Genomic DNA, 25,190 nt, shown 5'->3' on the forward strand with positions numbered 1-25,190 from the left:
AATATGCTGTGAAAAGAGGGTATCAACTAATGTGATAAATACATTGACACGTGATAAATACATTTTGTTGAGTTACATGTACTTCACAGAATTTCTTACACCAGCTGATGCCTGTAAGCTAAAAGTTTGAACTGTTTCCACCGGAAGGAGCCATAGAATATGACACCAATGCCACAGGAGCCTACTTGCTCTCAGGCTGATTTCAAAGTGCTGGCTTTATTTCCTGCATTTATTTCCTAAAAGGCTCTCCAAATGGCTAATACAAGTCAGGTTTAACTTAAAAGCTCTGTATAGCGTACCTGAGGAGGAAACTACTCCAAAATGTACAAGTTCTATGACTGAGGTTTAGTGATGAATTTAAGATGCCACTCCCACAATGGATGGAGTGTTATCTGTTGGTTGCTGCGCTGCATTCGTGAGATTCAGTAGCACTGAAGAGCTTGGTCTATTTAGATCAGGGTTCAGCAAACTTTTTCAGCAGGGGGCCGTTCCACTATCCCTCAGACCTTGGGAGGGGGCTGGACTATATTTTTTTTTGGGGGGGGATGAATGAATTCCTATGTCCCACAAATAACCCAGAGATGCATTTTAAATAAAAGCACACATTCTACTCATGTAAAAACACCAGGCAGGCCCCACAAATAACCCAGAGATGCATTTTAAATAAAAGGACACATTCTACTCATGTAAAAACATGCTGATTCCCAAACCGTCTGCAGGCCGGATTTAGAAGGTGATTGGGCCGTATCCGGCTCCCGGGTCTTAGTTTGCCTAGCCATGATTTAGATGAGCTATTTAGACTTTAATTTTTCAATAGGCTTTTGATTTCCAAATGGAAGGGAATTTGGTTTGTGTTGCTCCTACTGTTAGAATTATGTTGCTAATTAAGTTTGTATATTTCTATGGACTTTCTGGGTGGTGACAGTGAAAATCTTCCAGTAACGAAATGAATAGATATAACATTGGGTTATATCAATTGCTAATCTTCCTCAGTGGACTCATTGAAACTGATGGGCACAGCTAACTTAAGTATATTAATTTCAGTGGATCTACTTGGAGTAGAAGGGACGCGGGTGGCGCTGTGGGTTAAAACAGAGCCTAGGACTTACCAATCAGAAGGTTGGTGGTTCAAATCCCCGCGACGGGGTGAGCTCCCATTGTTCGGTCCCTGCTCCTGTCAACCTGGCAGTTCGAAAGCATGTCAAAGTGCAAGTAGATAAATAGGTACCACTCTGGCGGGAAGGTAAATGGCGCTTCCGTGTGCTGCTCTATTTTGCCAGAAGCGGCTTAGTCATGCTGGCCACATGACCCGGAAGCTGTACGCCGGCTCCCTCGGCCAGTAAAGCAAGATGAGCGGCACAACCCCAGAGTCGGTCACAACTGGACCTAATGGTCAGGGGTCCCTTTACCTTTACCTTACTTGGAGTAGAACTTACTTCAGTATAACCCATTATGTTTCAAATGAGGTGAGTTGCTGTCATCTAGGCCTGGCCTGGGAGAACAGCTTAGCAACTATGCTGAGCTAAACAGGTCTGAGTGGGTCAGTGCCCATAGAATCATAGAGCTGGACTGACCATGTACATCAGGTGCAGGGAACCCATCACCATCCAGATGTTGCTGAACTGCAACTCTCATCAGCCCCAGCAAGCATGCCCAATGGCAAGGGATAATAGGGGTGGAAATACAGCAACATTTGGAAGGTCAAAAGTTCCCGACACCTGTTGCAGACCCTCTAGTCAAACCCCCTTGCTCAGTGCAGGACATCAGTGCTAGAGCATAAATGGATAGGAGATTGTGTGAGAATCCTTTGTATGCCACTCTGAGCTCCATAGGTGGGATAGAAATGTAATGAAATATGATAGTCAAAGTACCCTTTCCTCTTGCGTTTGTACTCCCAGTGTCAACAGAAGAATAATCACAATCTTGCAGAGCTAAAGTACAGTAACTATTTCATGAGTTACTTTTCATTTCCTGTGTTACTTTTACTTCACTGTTGTGGTATTGGCAAATCCCTAATCTGCAAAGGGCATGTGGCTGCTAAAGTAGCAGCAAAGAGTCCAATTAAACGCTAAGTCAAATAAATAAGTCTTCAGACGGATTTTAAACTGGCTAAAAGACTTGCACATTCTAATAGCCAGTGGTTGAGTGAATGCAAATTTTGCAATTTAAAAGCATGATGCAAATACTTCTGGTCATCCTAGTGTAGAAAAAGCTCATTGGTTTCAGTGGAGAAGCCACAGGCAATACAGAGCAATGAATAATGGCTTGAGCCCCGCATGGTTGCATACAATAATCTGTGCCAACGTAGAAAGCCTACCAGACACAAGAAATTTAGCGCTTTCAGACATTCACTTGCTTAACCTGAAAACAACATAACGTGGAGAAGATATTAGAGTTCCTTTTCAGAGTGTGAGTTTTTCACAGGGAGGAAATAAATAAAAGAAGCATGAGTATTGGGGTCTCCCCTCACCACTGCTTTTGTGTAACATTCAAAACTGCCCTCCCTGGGGATATAGGTGAGAAAAGTAACTAGTCATCTCCCAGTCCAATCATAGACCTTCATTGGGTTGATCAGCTGCTTCTGGGGTCTATTGCTCTGTTACAATGGAAGATGAATTTATGAGGAATTGACATTGTATTCATGTTTATGTTTTAAATACCATGGCTGCAATCCATGATAGGTAGGAGTCTTTCATGTATAGGATTGCACTGTGTCTTATTTTAATATTGCATCTTGTTTGACTTTATGCAAGATGCCTTGATGCTATTTGGCAAATGGTGGGGTGTAAGTATTTTTAACTAGCGCATCAAAGAGATGCTCCCTTCAGCAGCTGCACCAATAGTGAGGTTCATCCATCTGGAGACAAGGATAAGGTCTTCCCCCTGTTCCTTTAGGAAGCAACAATAAGATTAGGATAATGCATGCTCATCACACAAAGTAATAGACAAGCATTCCCCTTGTCATAGAATGCTTTGAGGACACATGATTCAGCAAGCTAACTGTACTGTCTCTTTTTAACAAGTGGGAAGACTCTTCCCCCCGCAAGCTACAACTAAGCCCAGTGCCATCTAGTGACTAGAGCATAAAATGGCATGATCCACTTCTAATGATAAGAGCCAATTCAGTGAAGGGAGCAGATCTGCTAAAGAGAATAGGTGGTTTTGTGTTTGCAGTGGAATTCTGTTCCTGCTTAGACCTGCGCCTGCCCAGAACTGTTCCCTCCACTGAAATAAATGGGGGAAGTTTGTAGGTGTAGGAACTTCAAGTGTATACCATATCACATATGGGTGGGTTGATAGATAAGAATGATGAAAATATTCCTTCTCTCATAGCAGGGCATCAGTTCAGATTGTTTTATTCTGGGTTGTGATTTTTGGTCAGAAATATATTAAGTATTTGGCATTATACGATGAATATATTTAGGATTATAAAAGCAATTAAAATCGAAAATTTAGGAGTTCAGTAGACATGCAGAATATGTTACAGACACTTCTTCATAAAGTTCAACCCCCTTTGGGTTTTAAGTCATCATTTTGCAATAAAAACCACTAAGCACTTTATCCAGTGAGATGTACTTCCTTCTTGCAAGTCCCTGGAAATATGCAGATGTTCGGTTTTAGCCACAGGAGGGCTCTCAGAAACCAATAATATTACAAGGAAAGAAGTCTGTACTTTTGAAACTAACAAAACAAAACAAAACAAAACAAAACAAAACAAAACAAAACATGGGTAGCTCAGTCGTAATATGTGGCTGAGAGCTTTGTGGGGGAAATGTCTCTTGATCTACATAAGGAAATTTTTAAAAATAAGTAAATGCCTCATTCTGTCCATTTCTTCTCCTTTTGCCTCCACTGAATTTAGCTGCATTTTTAAATTATAACAACCCACATCAGACTTATGCAACATCATCATCATTACTACTACTACTGCTACAAAATATGTAACATAGTAACAGACAAAAGCAATACCCCCAGTTTAATAATAATAATAATAATAATAATACCCAGAGATTGTTTAATTAGGCAAAGGTCTGGGAGAAGAATGTTTTTGCTTGGCACCTGAAGATATCTAGCGAAGCCACCAGGTGAGTCTCCATGGAGAAAGGATTTCACAAGCAGGGAGCCAAGCAGGGGATGAGATTGGGGTCTGTGGATTTCTTAAAGGGCCTCCTACCTTTCCTTCCATAATTCAAGTACAGTATGCATATATCAAAATTGACAAAGAGTCTTTGGACACCTTAAAGGTCAACATATTTATTACAGTGTAAACCTTTGGGAATAGAAGTCTGCTTCATCAGATGCATGAAGATGCCCTCTTTTTACAAATATACAGGCACAGCCAGGCTTGCAGCATCAAAAACCACCACACAACATCACAGTGTGTGGGTGTTGCTGTGTCATTGCCAGGGATACGCTACTTTCCATCCTATCAAAAGTTCAGGTATGTTCTGTAAGTAGAAGACAAACTGGTCAAGCTCTGTGCCATAATCTCAGTTCAAGTACAATGTGCTCATGATATTGGAGTATGAGCTTTTGAATAGTTAGGATGTTTGAACAGCAATTATTGCCCCCTAGTGTCTTTCAAATTATATCTACGATGTTACTTGCTGTATTTATTTCTGGTGCGTTGTTAATAATATTACACAAAACCTACTCAAAAAAGAAAATTAAGCAGGAGACAATGAACAAGTCTGTGTATTGTAATCACTTCCTTATTTAAGCATGTTGGGAGGCTGAAGTCGAGGCCTTAGTGATAAAAGTGGGCATAATCCTTATCATCACGATAGCAACGCAGAAAGATGTTTGAGTTGTTCAGTATGTTGTTCAATATGCTGAAAGTCAGAGCCTCCCACTCTAACTGAGACAATATTGTGTAATCTGTTTAATTAAGTGGATTTCTCACTCTTAGCATCTAAGTAATGCTTTATTGCAAGGACATTTATTTTAATTAGATTAATTTCCATGCCCTACTTTTAGTTTCTAGTTGAATGACATGTGGCTTTACAACGTGATTCCCAAAGAAGTTACAGTTATCAGGATCTGCATATGCAGCCCAGTATTATGCATGTTTACTTGAGTGCTGTTGTAGGTCTTGTTTGTGAGGTTTCTCTAGGCATCTGGTTGTCCACCGTGAAAACAGGATGATGGACAAACTGGGGCCTGACTCTGATCTTATGTCCCTGTTGGATGTACTTCCAGGTAACAGTGCATAGGGTTGTAGCTGAGAAGAGTAATCTGACCCCTTATCCACCATGCTGGAGCGGACTTGATGGAACGGAGGTGTACCTCTGGTCAGCCCTGCCAAGCTCCACCTGCCTCCACTGGTGGAGGCATTCCACTGTCAGCTGGAAAGCCTCACCAGCACAGAGTACATCAGTGTGTCTGCAAAAACAGAAGAAGAAGAAGAGTTTGGATTTGATATCCCGCTTTATCACTCCCCTTCAGGAGTCTCAAAGCGGCTAACATTCTCCTTTCCCTTCCTCCCCCACAACAAACACTCTGTGAGGTGAGTGGGGCTGAGAGACTTCAGAGAGGTATGACTGGCCCAAGGTCACCCAGCAGCTGCATGTGGAGGAGCGGGGAAGCGAACCCGGTTCACCAGATTAGGAGACTACCGCTCTTAACCACAACACCACACTAGAAGCTACCACTGCTGCCAGTAGCCAGTAGAAAACTCTGAAACAAGGCATTTCAAGGCTGTGCTGACCAGGCCCAAGATCTTGGCCACTGGATCTTGAGGTGGCCCTGCTGTTGTCACATGATCACTGTGGGTCTGTTCAGACCTATATGCTGCACTAGCCTTAGAACTGGCAATAGCGAAGGGGCATATTTTCCCTTCTCCACCACTTCCAACCTGGCTGGTGCAAGTGACAGGGCTATGGATGTGGCTCTAGTTGTCCCACTCTGTCAAGTCCTGCTTCCCCAGCCAGCAGCTAAGAGTGCCCACCCCCCTCACCAAATGGCAAGTGAACATATTCCATGCATGAATCCCATTCTTTTTCTCCCTACTTTCCTTTTCATGAAAGCCAGCCATGCTCTTTGAACTCCACAGATTTTTTTTTTTAAAAAGAAATTTGACAATTTGGTGTGAGGAGTTATTAGACCAAGTAGGTGCACATGTGTTTTGCTCTTAATTTACTTTAAAAAAAAATATTACACCAAAGCCACTTTTTTCTTTTTTAAATCGACTGCATTTAAACAAAGGTTTGCATGATGTGTTCATGACACACACCCCTCTGATAATGTAAGAAGCACTACATATGTAGCACAGACAAAATTTTAAAAGGTTCCAAATCCACATAAAACATCTGTCAAAACAAAACAAAGCAAGAAAGGATAAATGCCTCATTTTGTTAATAATGCATTCCCGAATTCAGTTGCTAAATTTTATACAGTGGTACCTGTACCTCGAACGGGACGCAGGTGGCGCTGTGGGTTAAAGCCTCAGCGCCTAGGACTTGCCGATTGAAAGGTCGGCGGTTCGAATCCCTGCGGCGGGGTGCGCTCCCGCTGCTCGGTCCCAGCGCCTGCCAACCTAGCAGTTCGAAAGCACCTCCGGGTGCAAGTAGATAAATAGGGACCGCTTACCAGCGGGAAGGTAAACGGCGTTTCCGTGTGTGGCTCTGGCTCGCCAGAGCAGCGATGTCACGCTGGCCACGTGACCCGGAAGTGTCTCCGGACAGCGCTGGCCCCTGGCCTCTTAAGTGAGATGGGCGCACAACCCCAGAGTCTGTCAAGACTGGCCCGTACGGGCAGGGGTACCTTTACCTTTACTTTACCTGTACCTCGGGTTACATACGCTTCAGGTTACATATGCTTCAGGTTACAGACTCTGCTAACCCAGAAATAGTAACTTTGCTTCAGGATGAGAACGGAAATCATGCAGCAGTGGCACGGCGGCAGCAGGAGGTCCCATTAGCTAAAGTGATGCTTCAGGTTAAGAACAGTTTTAAGTTAAGAACAGACCTCCGGAACGAATTGAGTATTTAACCTGAGGTATGTGGGACGCAGGTGGCGCTGTGGGTTAAAGCCTCAGTGCCTAGGGCTTGCCGATCGAAAGGTCGGCGGTTCGAATCCCTGCGGCGGGGTGCGCTCCCGCTGCTCGGTCCCAGCGCCTGCCAACCTAGCAGTTCGAAAGCACCTCCGGGTGCAAGTAGATAAATGTTGTTGTTGTTGTTGTTGTTGTTGTTTAGTCGTTTAGTCGTGTCCGACTCTTCGTGACCCCATGGACCAGAGAACGCCAGGCACCTCTGTCCTCCACTGCCTCCCGCAGTTTGGTCAAACTCATGCTGGTAACCTCGAAAACACTATCCAACCATCTCGTCCTCTGCTGTCCCCTTCTCCTTGTGCCCTCCATCTTTCCCAACATCAGGGTCTTCTCCAGGGAGTCTTCTCTTCTCATGAGGTGGCCAAAGTACTGGAGCCTCAGCTTCACAATCTGTCCTTCCAGTGAGCACTCAGGGTTGATTTCCTTCAGTATGGAGAGGTTTGATCTTCTTGCAGTCCATGGGACTCTCAAGAGTCTCCTCCAGCACCATAATTCAAAAGCATCAATTCTTCGGCGATCAGCCTTCTTTATGGTCCAGCTCTCACTTCCATACATCACTACTGGGAAAACCATAGCTTTAACTATACGAACCTTTGTTGGCAAGGTGATGTCTCTACTTCTCAAGATGCTGTCTAGGCCTGTCATTGCCCTTCTCCCAAGAAGCAGGCGTCTTTTAATTTCGTGGCTGCTGTCACCATCTGCAGTGATCATTGAGCCCAAGAAAGTAAAATCTCTCACTACCTCCATTTCTTCCCCTTCTATTTGCCAGGAGGTGATGGGACCAGTGGCCATGATCTTCGTTTTTTTGATGTTGAGCTTCAGACCATATTTTGCGCTCTCCTCTTTCACCCTCATTAAAAGGTTCTTTAATTCCTCCTCACTTTCTGCCATCAAGGTTGTGTCATCTGCATATCTGAGGTTGTTGATATTTCTTCCGGCAATCTTAATTCCGGCTAGGGATTCATCCAGCCCAGCCTTTCGCATGATGAATTCTGCATATAAGTTAAATAAGCAGGGAGACAAAATACAGCCTTGTCGTACTCCTTTCCCAATTTTGAACCAATCAGTTGTTCCATATCCAGTTCTAACTGTAGCTTCTTGTCCCACATAAAGATTTCTCAGGAGACAGATGAGGTGATCAGGCACTCCCATTTCTTTAAGAACTTGCCATAGTTTGCCGTGGTCGACACAGTCAAAGGCTTTTGCATAGTCAATGAATCAGAAGTAGATGTCTTTCTGGAACTCTCTAGCTTTCTCCATAATCCAGCGCATGTTTGCAATTTGGTCTCTGGTTCCTCTGCCTCTTCTAAATCCAGCTTGCACTTCTGGGAGTTCTCGGTCCACATACTGCTTGAGCCTTCCTTGTAGAATTTTAAGCATAACCTTGCTAGCGTGTGAAATGAGTGCAATTGTGCGGTAGTTGGAGCATTCTTTGGCACTGCCCTTCTTTGGGATTGGGATGTAGACTGATCTTCTCCAATCTTCTGGCCACTGCTGAGTTTTCCAAACTTGCTGGCATATTGAGTGTAGCACCTTAACAGCATCATCTTTTAAAATTTTAAATAGTTCAGCTGGAATACCATCACTTCCACTGGCCTTGTTATTTGCAGTGCTTTCTAAGGCCCATTTGACTTCACTCTGCAGGATGTCTGGCTCAAGGTCAGCAACCACACTACCTGGGGTATACGAGACATCCATTTCTTTCTGGTATAATTCCTCTGTGTATTCTTGCCACCTCTTCTTGATGTCTTCTGCTTCTGTTAGGTCCTTTCCACTTTTGTCCTTTATTATGGAAGTCTTTGTACGAAATAGTCCTTTCATATCTCCAATTTTCTTGAACAGATCTCTGGTTCTTCCCATTCTATTGCTTTCCTCTATTTCTTTGCACTGCTCGTTTAAGAAGGTCTTCTTGTCTCTCCTTGCTATTCTTTGGAAATCTGCATTCAATTTCCTGTATCTTTCACCATCTCCCTCGCATTTTGCTTGCCTTCTCTCCCCCGCTATTTGTAAGGCCTCATTGGACAGCCACTTTGCTTTCTTGCATTTCCTTTTCATTGGGATGGTTTTCGTTGCTGCCTCCTGTATAATGTTACGAGCCTCCATCCATAGTTCTTCAGGCATTCTGTCCACCAAATCTAAATCCTTAAACCTGTTCCTCACTTCCACTGTGTATTCATAAGGGATTTGACTTAGATTGTATCTTACCGGCCCAGTGGTTTTTCCTACTTTCTTCAGTTTAAGCTTGAATTTTGCTATAAGAAGCTGATGATCTGAGCCACAGTCAGCTCCAGGTCTTGTTTTTGCTGACTGTATAGAGCTTCTCCATCTTTGGCTGCAGAGAATATAATCAATCTGATTTCGATGCTGCCCATCTGGTGATGTCCATGTGTAGAGTCGTCTCTTGTGTTGTTGGAAAAGTGTGTTTGTGATGACCAGCTTGTTCTCTTGACAGAACTCTATTAGCCTTTGCCCTGCTTCGTTTTGATCTCCAAGGCCAAACTTGCCAGTTGTTCCTTTTATCTCTTGACTCCCTACTTTAGCATTCCAATCCCCTATAATGAGAAGAACATCCTTCTTTGGTGTCACTTCTATAAGGTCTTGTAAGTCTTCATAGAATTGGTCAATTTCAGTTTCTTCAACACAAGTAGTTGGTGCATAAACTTGGATTACTGTGATGTTAAAAGGTCTGCCTTGGATTCGTATCGAGATCATTCTATCATTTTTGAGATTGCATCCCAGTACAGCTTTCGCCACTCTTTTGTTGACTATGAGAGCCACTCCATTTCTTTTACGGGTTTCTTGCCCACAGTAGTAGATATGATGGTCATCCGAACTGAATTCACCCATTCCCGTCCATTTTAGTTCACTGATGCCCAGGATGTCAATATTTATTCTTGCCATCTCATTTTTGACCACCTCCAACTTACCCAGGTTCATGGTTCTTACATTCCAGGTTCCTATGCAATATTTTTCTTTACAGCATTGGACTTTCCTTTCGCTTCCAGGCATATCCGCAACTGAACGTCCTTTCGGCTTTGGCCCAGCCGCTTCATCAGCTCTGGATCTACTTGTACTTGCCCTCCGCTCTTCCCCAGTAGCATGTTGGACGCCTTCCGACCTGAGGGGCTCATCTTCCAGCGTCATATCTTTTATATGCCTGTTGTCTTTGTCCATGGAGTTTTCTTGGCAGGGATACTGGAGTGGCTTGCCGGTTCCTCCTCCAGGTGGATCACGTTTGGTCAAAACTCTCCACTATGACCTGTTCATCTTGGGTGCCCTGCTCGGCATAGTTCATAGCTTCTCTGAGTTCTTCAAGCCCCTTCGCCACGGCAAGGCAGTGATCCATGAAGGGGAAGTAGATAAATAGGGACCGCTTACTGGCGGGAAGGTAAACGGCGTTTCCGTGTGCGGCTCTGGCTCGCCAGAGCAGCGATGTCAAGCTGGCCACGTGACCCGGAAGTGTCTCTGGACAGCGCTGGCCCCTGGCCTCTTAAGTGAGATGGGCGCACAACCCCAGAGTCTGTCAAGACTGGCCCGTACGGGCAGGGGTACCTTTACCTTTTTACCACTGTATGTATAACAATATATGAATGTACTGTTCATGTTCAGGGAGCTGAGGAGGCCTGGCTTTATCTTTCATGATGGCCTTTTTAGCTACTGTTTTTGGAAGGTCAGAGGATGGCCATGACTTGGCTAAAATGGGGAGTTTGGCACTGTTGTTCTCCACTTCCAGAGACTGGTATTCAGAGGCATGTCACCTTTGATACTGAAGAGAGCATACAGCCATTGTGACTTGGTACCCTCAGTAGCCTAATCCTCCATGAATTTGTCCAGTTTTCCTTTTAAAGCTGACATTTGTTGACATAGTTGAAGACCCAGTTTCCTTATTGGCGCCTCTTCCTCTTTCATGACTGAAATTGCATTGCCTGGTTTTTGTCTTAAAAATAGCCTTATGGGCGAAAGGTTGATGCATACCTTTGCTCTTAGGAATTAAAAAAAAGTTACCTTTCCCCTCTTTGGAAAAGGGTGGACAGGTGTTCAAACCAAGGAGTATAGCATAGAATTTGGAAGGCCACCACCCTATTCTCCCTTAGCCCAGCAGCGGGACTTGACTGACTGTGGCCTGCTAACTGTAGCCTTAGCCATCCAATCTACAATTATGTTGCCACATGATCACTCCTAAATGTAGATTACCTTATTTTTTGTGTGGGGAGGGTAATAGAGCCATGTAAACATATGAAACAAACTGATGTAGCAAAGGTAAAATGTGCATGGACCTTACAGAAATGATCTGAGAAATTGGAAGACTAGTGGAGTGGAACTCTGGACACAGCTAATCCACAGAAGACTTAGAAAATGGAATGGAGGAAATTGCTCTGCCCTTCTCTTTATATTTGATAAATTGCAATGATGTCAATGGAATCTTTTGTTCTGTTACCTTTCCAGCCTTTACATATAAATGATGGGAAAACAGTGAAGAACTCTGATGGGATTAAGATGAACTTTCAGCATATTTACCCATCTATGCCAGAATATTACCTAAAGCCCTCCACACTAATAAATCTAAGCCCTTCTCTACAAAAAGCAACCTTTTAGAAAGGCACCTGCAAACATGCAAAGTTTGCTAGGACTGAAGTCTATTCCCCACTTTTGAAATGAACCCACCAATGAGGTAATGCAGGAAGTGGATCTTGGTAATGTTTTTATTTTATTTTATTTTGATAATCTACTATTGAATAGTCTCCAGAGTACTGTTGTAATCTTTCCGCAGTGACGTCAGTGCAGCAAATCGCTACAGTGATTTAAAAATAGTTTGTTCGTTGACTCCCCAAGCTATTGTGTGTGGAGGGGGAAATAGTTATATTATAAATGTAGTTTTGGGTAGAAGCGGCCGTTGTTTCTGATATGCATAATGCTATTACTATACAGTATAACTCTCCTAGACTGATAATAATATAATAAGTTAATTAACTAAAAGAACAATGATAGTGCATAGTGTACAATGTATGATCTTATGCACCCTTCCTGAGAAAGCATTTTTTTCTATGAATGTGTGTGTAACTGATGTTGCTTTGAAAATTTATATGTTAATATAAAATAACTAGTTCTTAACAACCAGAAACAACGGCTTCATCTTGGCTTTATTCTGCTATTACACCCTGGTGACTGGATTTTATGGACGTGCTGCTGCTCAAAATTGTCATATGAATGCTGTTTTCTGAAATGAGTGTAAAATGCTGTTTTTTTGGGGGGGCATTTAATTAGCCGTTCAGTTTGAAATATTATAGGTTAAGCTGTGTGCCTTTTGAATATTTCTGCTTAATTTTGTGCAATTTAACAGTACTATATACAAAAAGCTGTTTTATTATTTCTTACAAAATATTGTGTTTTACCCAAACTGATATGAGCTATATCACTGAGTTATACCATGCCTGATCTCACTATTTTTAATGGAATACCAATGGTTTAGGGACAGCCAACATAACCTGCTAGGGCAGGTACTTCAAATGCACATGAAGTGGGTAAGCCAGAGACTTGATTTTGAAATATTTTAAGGCATTCAAATGAATGTTACATTTTTATTAAAGGATTATTCAGTGGAGAATTTTATATGTTCCTGTCAGGGGCTCATGAGCAGAGGTACAGGAGAGGGAGGAAATGGAGAGCGAGGGGGAGGAATCCGAGGGGAGCGTAAGCGATGACAGTGGTCCGAGGAATTCCCTGAGTCTCTCCAGCGAATCGGAAGATTCACAGAAGGGGGCGCCCATGGCCAGAGCAAGGGGGTGCCTAGGGGGACACCCCAGGAAGAAGGGGCCAGAGGGGACTCAGAGAGCAGCAGTTGGAAATCAGGACCAGCTTCCCCACCAGAGCGCAGTGGGGGGGAGGAGTCCCAGGTATCGGGATCAGGCTGCTCACCACCAGCGAGAGGAGATGAGTCAGGATTGACCACGCCTCCATCGGAGAGCGCGGAAACGGTCGAGAGGAAGGTTGGAGGCTGGGCGCGCGCGCCAAGTTCAAATGTACAGGCGAGCGGCACAGCAGGTAGCCCGGATAGGGAGCCAGGTCCTAAAGCCCGCCGGAAGGAGGGACAAGAGTCAGGGGGGTCAGCGTCAGAAGAGTCCAGAAAGGAGGAGACCCCGGGGGGCAGAAGGACCCAGAGGAGGAAAGAACAACGGAAGAGGTGGAGTAAGGCTAGAGTCTTAAACTGGTGTACAGGGGGCGGAGACTCAGACGGAGCTTCGCCGGTCTAGGTTCTAGACGTAGAGCTGCACGCTGCGGCTTGTAAAATGGAAACTTAACTTCAATAAAGACTTTTGTATATTATCACCGGCTGGCGTTGGTCCTCTGTGAGCTGGGACTTAGAGGCAGCTCTGACAGTTCCATTTCATATTTGTCCTCCCAGTGCTTATCAGTTGTAATTAATACATACTTTTCATGATTTATCTTTCTTTAGTGAAGGAAAAATAATTATAGGATTTAAATATTATTAAAAAAATGAACACAATAAAAATATATTGATCTCTGAGCTGTTGACTTAGTTTCTAGTTTGAATCCCTGCTCTTCCCAAATTCCTGTTTTTCTATTTTGGCCAATAATGCAACAAGCACTGATCAGTATGTTTACTACATGTAAACAACACTCTGTAGGACAGTATAATATTTCAAGTTCGTCAGGTCTACTGATTTGAAGGTTGTTGTTTTTTTACACAGCATTTTGTCAAAAACCAAGGCAAAACTCAGTTTTACAAGAGATCTCAACTTCTATCAGACTTTGGCTCTTTCTTTCCGGTTCCTGTAGCTTAGCACATGATTCATTTGCCTACCTGCTCGTCATTGGCTGATGGGTGGATGGACATGCATCGTGCCATGCATGGTGTTACATCATTGAGGATCGATCCAGACTTCACTTCTGTGGGTGAGATCATCCCCTAAGTAGAGTTCTATTCAGGGAATGCTCCCTCCGGCGATTGTAGGAGATGACTTCTGCTGATTCACCCTGCCACCTCCCATGCACCCTCCCATACTGTTCTGGAGGATGCGGGGGGATGGGACCCTCCAGAACAATATGGGAGGTGGTGCAGGGGGTTGCAGAGAGAGACGGGAAATCAGGAGAAGTTGCCTCCCAGGCATGATCTCTCTACATCTACAGAAGTATAGATCCCCACCCACTGTGAAGAGGAGAGCAAGTAACTTTTGATGCCTGGTTCTGCTGTCAAGCAGCTTCCAACAACTCATGTATAATAGGAAACATTTTTGCCGTAAATGAATAAATGCTCTGAAATCCTTCTGTCTGATCCTCAGCCTATTTTCTCTATGAGGTGACCCGGCTGTGAGCTTTGTTTGCGGCTCCTTTAAGTAGTAAATACTATGGATGTATATCAACTTTGTTTGTACCTCATATCATGAAGTGAATCGGGATGATTTGGGGAAAACTCAATTTCTGAGTTGGATTGTGGTTGTTAATAAGGCACCTTGTGGTAGATTAGGGATTCCCTAAGCTTCTAAGTGTCTATGTGGCTTTAGCAGACCGAATAAATATATGGCCATTTCCCTCCACACGCACACAATTCAGAGAAACAAAACCAAGCTGACTTGAAAAACACCCAGAGCTTGGAAGGGAGGGTGTTGAGGAATCTTTATCTTTGACATACATTTCTAGTTTTTGTTCAGTCAATTATTTACCCAAGTTACTCTAATCCCAGTGATTTGGGAGAGGGACTAAAAAAGGTGTTTGGATTTTTGGTTGATCTATGCCTTCCCCTATGCAAGTCAATTGTATTCCCCCAAACTGGGGACAGGATGGAACAGAAGGCTCCCCAAAACTCAATAGGTTTAGTGGTGCTACCACCACCAAGTTTACTAAATATTCACAACTGGGTGCAAGATTGTCTATCAGCTAATCAACATGAAAATATACCTGAAATTTCTAGAAAGTAATACTTTGTTTTCTTTCTTTTTTTAGCGTCTTGTTGAAGCTGCAGAAGATGCTCATTTGAAACATGAATTTGATGCTGATTTACAGGTAGGAAAATATATATCTTTTTGAGGTTAGTATGTTGAATCCAAACATTCTGTTGTGGAAAGAGTCACCATTCATGGAAGAAGAGATCTGCTCACAGATGGACCTTTTTTCTATGCGTGGAAGATGGACCTTCTTTTGCTCATGGTGTAGAACCCTTGGATACAACTAATGGTCATCTGAAAATACAGTATCATAAAAGGCCTAGTGCCTTTATGCAATGAAGATGACTTAGTTATTTTGTAGGCTCATACTTTCATTGATTATGACAAGATACAGTGGTGCCCCGCAAGACGAATGCCTCGCAAGACGAAAAACCCGCAAGACGAAAGGGTTTTTCGGTTTTTGTGTCGCTTCACTAGACGATTTTCCCTATGGGCTTGCTTCGCAAGAAGAAAGCCCATAGGGAAATCTCCGGGGACCTCTTTTAAATGCTGGCGGTGGGGAGCAAAGCCTTTCCCCCCCCTCCGGCCTTCAGAAGAGGTCCAGGAAGGCCGGCGGGGGCCGAAAGGCTTTGCTCCCCACCGCCAGCATTTTAAAAGCGGTCTGGGATAGCAGGGAAGCGCTTCCCGCTATCCCGGACGGCTTTTGAAGGCAGACGGGGGAAGCAAAGACTTTCGCCCCCCGCCGGCCTTCAGAAGAGGTCGGGGGACAGACTGTCCCCGGACCTGGTCTGAAGGCGGTTTCCATAGGAACGCATTGATTGATTTTCAATGCATTCCTATGGGAAACTGTGCTTCGCAAGACGAAAAACTCGCAAGACGAAAAGACTTGCGGAACGAATTAATTTAGTCTTGCGAGGCACCACTGTATGGCTGAATTTTTCAGCAATGTAATCAAAATTTCCAACTTTGGGCAAGACTTCAAACTCTGGAACCAGAAGCATGAGGTGTAGTTGCAGTGTACAGTTACGGTATCTTGTTTTGGGGGGGACTCACTTCTTTGCTGGAATTATACTTTTCTGTTCAGGTGGAAATGGTTTTATTTGTTTTTACAATTGCAATTCTTTTATCTCTTATTATAATGTATATTATATTGCCTTGGGACCTTATGGTGAAGGGCAGACAAGAAAACTATAAATAAAATCTACTGGCAAGAAATTGCTTTTTAGGAAATTTAACCTACAGAGATGGAATTAGAGACGTGATGTTGCTCTTTGAAAAAGCGTTGAACTTCATGTTTAGATAGTCACTACTTAAACTGGGTCTAAAAGACAGGGCAAGGCAATAATCCAAATGCTCTTTCATCTACTTACATACAATACATTTTGGACTAATGCGTAGCAAGTAGCCCATGAGGACTTCACATGAAAATTAAGGTAGAAATAACAGTCCATTGGCTCATTTCAATTACCTTCCAGTGTAAAGGCCCCATTCCCATTGGAAACACAGCAAACATCTCAGCTCTCTTGAACTGTCTGGATTCATATTTTGATGAAATGGGGATGTGTATCCATATCCAAGACCAGCACTTATCATGTTGATTAGCTTATATAGTACTGAGCACTTGAAAACTGAAGCTGAAAAAAAAAATCCATTACTTCGCTTTTCAGTTAAGGTCTAATGTACTGTCAATCTACATTACATGTTGCGCAGTATTAAAACTGAACCCCAAAGGTAAAAAGAACCAGAGAGCTGGTTTTAAGGAGCTATGGAAACTTTGGTATTTCTGTACAATTAGAAACAATATTAATCAATGGAATATTTGAAAACCCTTCTAAAACCACACAGGAAAAGGCTATTGTGCTTATGCCCTGTTTGCAGGCTTCCCATAGACATCTAGTTCAGTGTTTCCCAACCGGTGTTCCGCGGCACACTAGTGTGCCGCGAGACGTTGCCTGGTGTGCCGCGGGAAAAATTAAAAAATTCGAAAGATATCCGGAGAGGCGGCCTTCAGGCGAGTTTTAATTTTAATTTTCCTTCTCCCACTTAATGCCCCACGCTCGCCCGAGCAGCTTGCAGTCCTTGGTAACCACGGCGGGGAGGGAACAGGGAAGTCGAGGGCGGCGGCGAGCCACGATGACGTCAGTGGGCCGCGCCGCCTCGCCCTGGCACGGTGTGAGAGCCCCGGCTAGTGGCGCGAGCTTCGGAATAAGTGGGATCCGCATGCGCGAGACCGAGATCGCGGGTAAGGAGCTCAGCCCTGGGCAGGAGGAAGCGGGGCCGCGCGTGCGGGCCACATCCCCACAGAGAGCGAGCCTCCCCCGGCCCACCACTCCGGGCAGGTCCACTCGCATGAGGGGGCGGTGATGGCGACGGCCGGCAGCTTGCCTGCAATGCCATCCCTCGAGCAGGCGAGGAGCCCGGAGGCTACCAGATGCGAGTCCTCTTTCCCACCCTGCTCGGGAGTCCAGAGCACTTGGTCGCATTCAGGATCTAGAGTGGGGAAGCGGGGCTTGTGTCTGGGCTGGACACATTGGGCTGCCTGTGCCGCTCGACCTGCGGGGAGAAATCAGGGTGGGAGTCACGACCGTGAGGCAGGGCTGCCAAGTGTGGCAGAAGAGGACACGGCCGTCGCACCTGTCCTTAGGTAGGAGCTTCTTCCGTGTCGACCTGCTGCCCTAAAGTCTTGGCTTTTTTCTTGGCTTTTTGGCGGTTGGCACAGAAGGAAGGCAAGGGGGAGGGGAAAAAATTGAAACTTACACTTTCGTGCGTCCCTCCCGGCGTGACGCTGCGCGCTGATGTCACGGGGCTGTAATGGTGGTGTGCCTCGAGATTTTTTTCATGAAACAAGTGTGCCTTTGCCCAAAAAAGGTTGGGAAACACTGATCTAGTTGTCCACTGTGAGAACAGTATGCTAGACTAGATCAGCCTGTGGTCTCATCCAGGACTCTTCTTATGTTTTTAAATGAATAGGATCTCTGATTTTGCAAACCTATCATATTTCCTTTTCCCTATATCCACAAGAAGCCAGATCTATTGCCTGAATAAACCAGCTGCACATTTATAGAACCCATTATTAAAGATGCCTTATCACCACAGTTCATCCTCATTCCTTAAATCCTTAGGTTTGGGGAAATGTTGATGATCTTAGCACTTTCAGGTTAAAAGCCATTTGTGTTGGCAGCATGAGCCGCAGAGCCTAATCTCTGACAAGGCCTTTTGTTGTTTATTGTTGCCATGGTCCATTACAACTAATCAATTGTTAATCTTGGTTTCAGTGACCTCTCTGCAACCCTTGAAGGGAGATGGTTGTTCTTTATTTAACAAAAGGAAATCTCGTAATACCATCTGCTCAGTATAAAACAATGACCAGGTTGAGAGTGAAAGCGAGGCGAAGAGGACATTGTTCTTTCAGCAATTTTCCTTTGGAATGGGGAAATTTGTAAGAATCATTAGTGCTTTCTAGTAAGCAGGAAAGACTGTATGAGTCGTATTTGGATGAGCTTGATTTAGTATTATAACACTCTGGGAACTGTTTCATGGGTCCTCTCAGTGGTTTCACATGAAATCCTTAAAGCACAGTTAAAAGCGTCGGGATCAGTAAAAGCAAGGCAATTTAGAAAGGCAGCCAAATACAAAAAGAGAGAGAAACGTAAACGTATCAAAGTGGAACCGAAAGGTTTTTGCCATCTTCCTTGGCAAAAAGCAACTCAGCGAAAAGCAGTTTCATGGCTGCTTTGACGAGCTGCCTGCACTGCAAGGTCTAAATGAACTCTAGCAGCACAAAAAAATGAGAGAGTTGTTGTATTCAGTTGTGTGTCTCCATTCACAGAAGGTTCTTCCAAATAATACAGTGCTGGTAAGCCCTATCTTCACCCAGATGTTCATTCAGATACATGTCTGAGTGTGCCTCTGACTTACACTATAGCCTGAGATCCAGGAAGTGATGTGTGTGTTTTATTGTGCTCACTTGCACGGTTTTCATCCTCATAAAAATGGCCTCATGATCCTCTTTCAGGACCCTCTGCAGATGTTACACCACTTTCATTGATAGCCCATGAATATAACTAAATATGCACTGATAAAGAGGAAATCATGTAATATTACTACTTTTTGTCTATTGTGAAATACCAAATTCAGAAAACTGCAAGCAGCATGTTCACCATGTCCCCAGCCATCCCTCTCTGTCCCATTTTGTACATTTATTTCCCATATTGTTTTTGCTTCATATAGGTAAAGGACCCCTGACAGTTAAGTCCAGTCACAAATTACTCTGGGGTTGCGGCACTCATCTCGTTTTATTGGCTGAGGGAGCCGGTGTACAGCTTCCGGGTCATGTGGCCAGCATGACTAAGCTGCTTCTGACGAAACCAGAGCAGCGCATGGAAACGCCGTTTACCTTCCCGCCAAAGCAGTACCTATTTATCTGCTTGCACATTGATGTGCTTTCGAACTGCTAGGTTGGCAGGAGCTGAGACTGAGCAATGGGAGCTCACACTGTCGCGGGGATTCAAACTGCGACCTTGCAGTCGGCAAGCCCAAGGCTCAGTGGTTTACACCACAGCTCCACCCGCGTCCCTTGCTTCATATAATTTCTATGCAATAAAATGTGAGTGCAGCATTATTATGGTCCTTGACACCGGACCTATTTGAATTAATCACAGGAATCTATAGCGAGGGGCATAAATAAAGCTGCCTGTTATTTTAAAGAAATAAATCAGAACAGGGGATAGGACTGTCTATCTCACTAAAATCAAATACTATGTGCCTGATGAATGGGAGAGCATAACCTCAAGCATATCTGGATTTAAAGCTTTCCCTGGCTGCATTTGGCCTTGACAGAATTTCTACAAGGTCTAAGGGTCATGGGCACTAATAGTAATATCCCGGTAGCAGCTGAACTTTCCAAACATTCATGCTTCTAATGTCTGGATCATTGTTGCTTTTCTGTCAATTTCAGGTATTTTTCTAGGAAGCTAGGCTAGTGCCTTAACATCTGAGTAGATGTGTAGTAGTGAAAGGGTAGAATGCATCAGTTTCAACGAGAAGATCTGCAGCCTGCCAAACAGCATGGATGGCCCTCTGTGGGTGTAGCTCAAGAGAGATCATTTGTGGCTTTTAAAAATTAAATCTACCAGCGGATAATCCTACCTATCACGTGAATTATCTTAAACTCAAGTGCTCAAGTAAATTCCAGAGATGTGATGTGATGTGATGTGATGTTATGTTATGTTTTATGTTATGTTATATGTTATGTTATGTTATGTGTTATGTTATGTTGTTATGTTATGTTATGTGTTGTGTTATGTTATGTTATGTTATGTGTTATGTTATGTTATATGTTATGTTATGTTATGTGTTATGTTATGTTATGTTATGTTGTTATGTTATGTTGTTATGTTATGTTGTTATGTTATGTTATGTTATGTGTTATGTTATGTGTTGTGTTGTGTTGTGTTGTGTTATGTTATGTGTTATGTTATGTTATGTTATATGTTATGTTATGTTATGTTATGTTATGTGTTATGTTATGTGTTATGTTATGTTATGTGTTATGTTATATGTTATGTTATGTTATGCTATGTGTTATGTTATGTTATGTTATGTGTTATGTTATGTTATGTTATATGTTATGTTATGTTATGTTATGTTATATGTTATGTTATGTTGTTATGTTATGTTGTTATGTTATGTTGTTATGTTGTTATGTTATGTTATGTTATGTTATGTTATGTTATGTTATGTTATGTTATTTCTTTATTGCATTTGCTACCCACCAGTTAATACAGGTATTGTACAGCAATAGAAATAAAAGAACCCCACCACATAATACCACGCAATACAGTACATACATATAGGGGGATAATACAAATTATAGTTCACCTGTCAAAGGCCAAAGAGAAGAGGAATCTTCAATTATTGCCTACTGTAAAGTGATGCCGACTTACATACTTCTGTGGTGAGGTAGTTCCCCCAGTTTTTTTTGGAGGGGGGAATTGGGGAGAAAGCTCTGTCAACATACAATCCAAAATATGATTTTCCTTACCTCACAGTGAAAGTATGATTTTCTTGCTTTTCTTTGTGAACTAGAATCATCATTATCATTTAACACTTATAAGATGCCTAACATTTTCTAAGTTGCGTACATATATTTAAAAAACAAGACAACTGCTGCCCACAGGATCCCCATCTAATAGACATGATACAAAAGGGAAGAGGAAAGCAAGCAGATTGCTGCATGTTTGTCAGTGAACACTGGAAATTTGCTCCTAGGCACGGCTTCCGATTGGTTGCAAGAGCTTCTTGCACTCGAGTGGAATCTGCATTGGATGTTTGAGTTCCAAGGAATGTTTGAAAACCAAAACACTTCTGGGTTTTGGCGTTCAGGAACTGAAACGTTTGGCAACAGAGCTGTTCGAGTTCCGAGGTTTGACTGTATTAAACAAAGTGGAGAGCATCTATGATGTGCTCCTGCAAGGAGGTTGTCTACCTATTACTGTAAGACTAGCATTCAGGTTTGCATTGTTAGGAACCAGAAGCTAACTTAGGAAAGATATATCTCCATAAAGATCATTGAAGTACAGCCTGCTTTCTTTCACAAACCCCCAAACCTTCATCAGTTATTTGACCACAGCCCTGTGAATTCTGTGTCCTTTGCCTTAATAGCAATTGCAGACAGCTAGCCAGCAGGTTGCTTTGACAGCATAAACAGACAGCGTTCCAGATACGATGTTTCTTAAAAGACACCTTTTTAACTGATTCAGAAATTGCATTAGTGCTTCCAGTTCTGCCATCCTGTAATGCCAAAGCAAGATCTAATTACCATATTTTTTGCTCTATAGGATGCACTGGACTACAAGTCGCACCTAGTTTTAGAGGGGGAGAACAATCTCTCCCTCTCTGCGCAGCGCTCCTTCAGTGAAGCAGCAGGAGAAATGGAGCCCCTTCCATTTCTCCTCCCGCTTCGCTGAAGGGGCGTTGCACAGCTCTCCCTGCACAATGCCTCTCCAGCGAAGCGAAGCCAGGAGAGCAAGAGGGATCGGTGCGCACTGATCCCTCTTGCTCTCCTGGCTTCAGCGTTGCATTCGCTCCATAAGATGCACACACATTTCCCCTTAATTTTTGGAGGGGGGAAAGTGCATCTTATAGAGCGAAAAATACGGTATACGGAGAGGTTCTGAAATCTGTTTGCTGAGCATTTTGTGAATACTACAAATGTTAGATAGCTCAGTTGGTTAAAGTATAGTACTAACAATGGCAAGGTTGCAAGTTCGATCCCTGTAAGGGACAACTGCATATTCCTGCATTGCGGGGGGTTGGACTAGATGATCCTCAGGATACCTATCATTGTATGAGATGTCTAACTGTGTTTTCCCTATGATCAAGAGGCAATAACTGTCATTGCATCTTGACTGGTATGCACTACACTTGATTTCTTGTGTGTTGAGGCTTACTAAAATATGTTCAGAACACTATTTTAACAAAACAAAATATCCATAATTTCTACCTACCCATTCCACAAACTGTCTTAGCTGCCTGTTAAATAAATTTAAAACCAATGCCATTTGAACACATGTTGGTTAATGTGTTTATATACTAAGATGTAGTCAGAGAATTATTTAGCTAGGTTTGGGCGATAGTTTTAAAATGTTACACAGCAAGCCTAACCAGAAGTAAGTCCTACTGAATTCAATGGGTCTTAATCCCCAGGTGAGAGGAGTTAGGATTGCAGGCTTAGAACTTACAGTGAGACTGAACAAAATACCGTATTTTTCGCACCATAGGGCGCACCGGACCATAGGGCGCACCCAGTTTTTTGGGGGGGAAATAAAGGGGAAAAAATTATTTTCCCCCCAGGTGCGGGGCTGGGGCGGGGGAAGCTAGAGCTTCCCCCGACCCCAGCCCTCAAACAGGCAGCTCTCCGCAAGCAGCGGGAGCGCTCCCGCTGCTTGCGGAGAGTTCCGCGAAGCCTGGACGCGCTGAGCTCAGCGCGCCCAGGCTTCGGCATGCAGGCACCTCTCCGCAAGCAGCGGGAACGCTCCCGCTGCTTGCGGAGAGGTCCGCGAAGCCTGGACGCGCTGAGCTCAGCGCGCCCAGGCTTCGGCATGCAGGCACCTCTCCGCAAGCAGCGGGAACGCTCCCGCTGCTTGCGGAGAGGTCCGCGAAGCCTGGACGCTCTGAGCTCAGCGCGCCCAGGCTTCGGCATGCAGGCACCTCTCCGCAAGCAGCGGGAGCCCAGCGCTGGGCTCCTGCTGCTTGCGGAGAGGTGTGCGAAGCCTGGAGAGCATGAGGGGTTGGTGCGCACCGACCCCTCTCACTCTCCAGGCTTCAGCGAAAGCCTGCATTCGCACCATAGGACGCACACACATTTCCCCTTCATTTTTGGAGGGGGAAAAGTGCGTCCTATGGTGCGAAAAATACGGTAAATGCGGGTTTGGGAGCGGAAAGTAATTGGGGGCTTTTCATGTTTTGATGTTAGAACAATTTGTTCACAACACAAAAGCTCTATTCATGCACCTAAGCAACAAGGTAGAGAGTCAACAGGTGGCAAACATTATGATGGCCAATTTTGCCTAGAGGAGTCAATTAATAAGTGGAAATTGGGGAAGGGGAGCTGCCACTGTAATCATGCTCCCCCCACAATGGAGTCGCTCTACCCTATTTAGATGCATGAACAGGACTAACAATCATTTTCAAAATATAATAGGGCTGAGAGAGATTTAAGGAATGTATATGAGGAGGAAAATAGAGGTCAGTGTGCAATTATTTGCTTTAATCGAATTTTCTGTCTCAGAGCATTGCATTATATGAAAGTGAGTAAATGTGAGCAGATCACAGATGGTGGTGTTCAGAGCACTGTAACATACTTTGTAGGGGAACCTTACTGCCAGAGGGATTAAAATAGGTGAGGGGGCTGATTCAAGGCATACTTGGTGTTATAGCTGGCAACTTAGGAGGGCCTGCTTAAGGTCAGCATAGAGGATAATTTTGATTCAGTCAACATTTAAATGCAAACCTACCTAATTCACAGTTTCAAAGACAATATGCAAACTAAAACTCAACCATCCTTTGAAATCTGCACTTCTCCGGATTCTGGAAGACAGTTCTCCCATCAGATAATGTGAACAAAATGTGCATGTTAAAATGTGCGTAAAATGTCTACATTTGTGAAAATAACACAGTGCTTTATATTAGAGAATAATGCTTTGGAAAAATGTGCATGTTAGGAAAATATTTGCACTAAATTATGCCTGATTTTTTGTGATGCCTTTTTAAAAAAATAAATAAATCACAAACTGGTTGTGATTGAAAAAAAATGAAAAATTGAGAGATTGGTAGATCCCTAGTATGAGAGAACTACTGGTCTTTGAGACCTACCTTTTGCCTATAAAGGGAAAGCTCTGGAGAACGAAGAGATGAAAACTCATGTCATAACTTGCTGGGGAAAAGCTTGGAACAGCTGTGCTGTCAGGGCTTGCCAAGTCTAGGGCTCTGCTCAGCAGAATGAGTAGGAAGGCTCCCAGATACAGCATGGATAATTTACCACATTCTGAAGCAATACACATTTCCATCTAATGAGTGGTTTGTGTGCCTCTGTTAAACCATTAAGCCCAGAGCCTAAAACAGCACCAATGGGATTGACATTTTAGTAGGAACTGGGAGCCACTATCAAAAACACAGTAGATTTGAATTCATTCATAACAGATCCATATGCTTTGTGAGATGTATGTGCCTATATGCAGGGTTTTCTTACCCTGTACGGAAAAAAATGCAAACTGTTCCACTGGCAACCCAATTGTGTTCCCAAGCTTTAACTTCTGCTATTTAAACAACAGCAGTGGAGCATAGGACTGGGAATTAAAGTGGCATCTTCATCTAGCAATTAAATTCTACTTCAATCAATGGGTGTAATTTCCCAGTTATTTTGTTTGGGATCTGGAAGACTACATTTCTGCAATAATTCCTGCTATGGTGTGGCACAAATGGATGTTTCTGAACGTGACACTTGGCTTTTGTATGGAATTGCATCCCTTTCTGTGCATCTCAGAGTCTTGAGGCATAATTATGAATTCTCTTTTTATTACAGTATAGCCTATCTGCAGATGAACTCCAGCAGGGTAGCATAAAACTATATTATGTGAAATGACTTATACGCTCCTAAGTGATGATATCATGGCATTTACGCACAAATCTGATAATGAATATCGTGGACACAACCTTTGCTATTGGCTGCAGCATAT

At 43.5% G+C, this 25,190-nt stretch overlaps 1 protein-coding gene across 3 annotated transcripts in view; it reads left to right on the forward strand.

Moving 5' to 3' along the window:
* The window catches only part of CACNA2D3 (calcium voltage-gated channel auxiliary subunit alpha2delta 3), a 514,138-nt gene that overhangs the window by 164,376 nt on the left and 324,572 nt on the right, over positions 1-25,190 (forward strand). For all 3 annotated transcript variants that reach the window (XM_081898304.1, XM_081898305.1, XM_081898306.1), the window contains exon 4: positions 15,011-15,070. In XM_081898304.1, the coding sequence (XP_081754430.1) occupies positions 15,011-15,070 (60 nt within the window). The remainder of the gene's footprint in view (positions 1-15,010; positions 15,071-25,190) is intronic.

This window comes from Podarcis melisellensis (assembly GCF_964234715.1).
Source record: "Podarcis melisellensis genome assembly, chromosome: 2".
NCBI lineage: Eukaryota > Metazoa > Chordata > Lepidosauria > Squamata > Lacertidae > Podarcis > Podarcis melisellensis.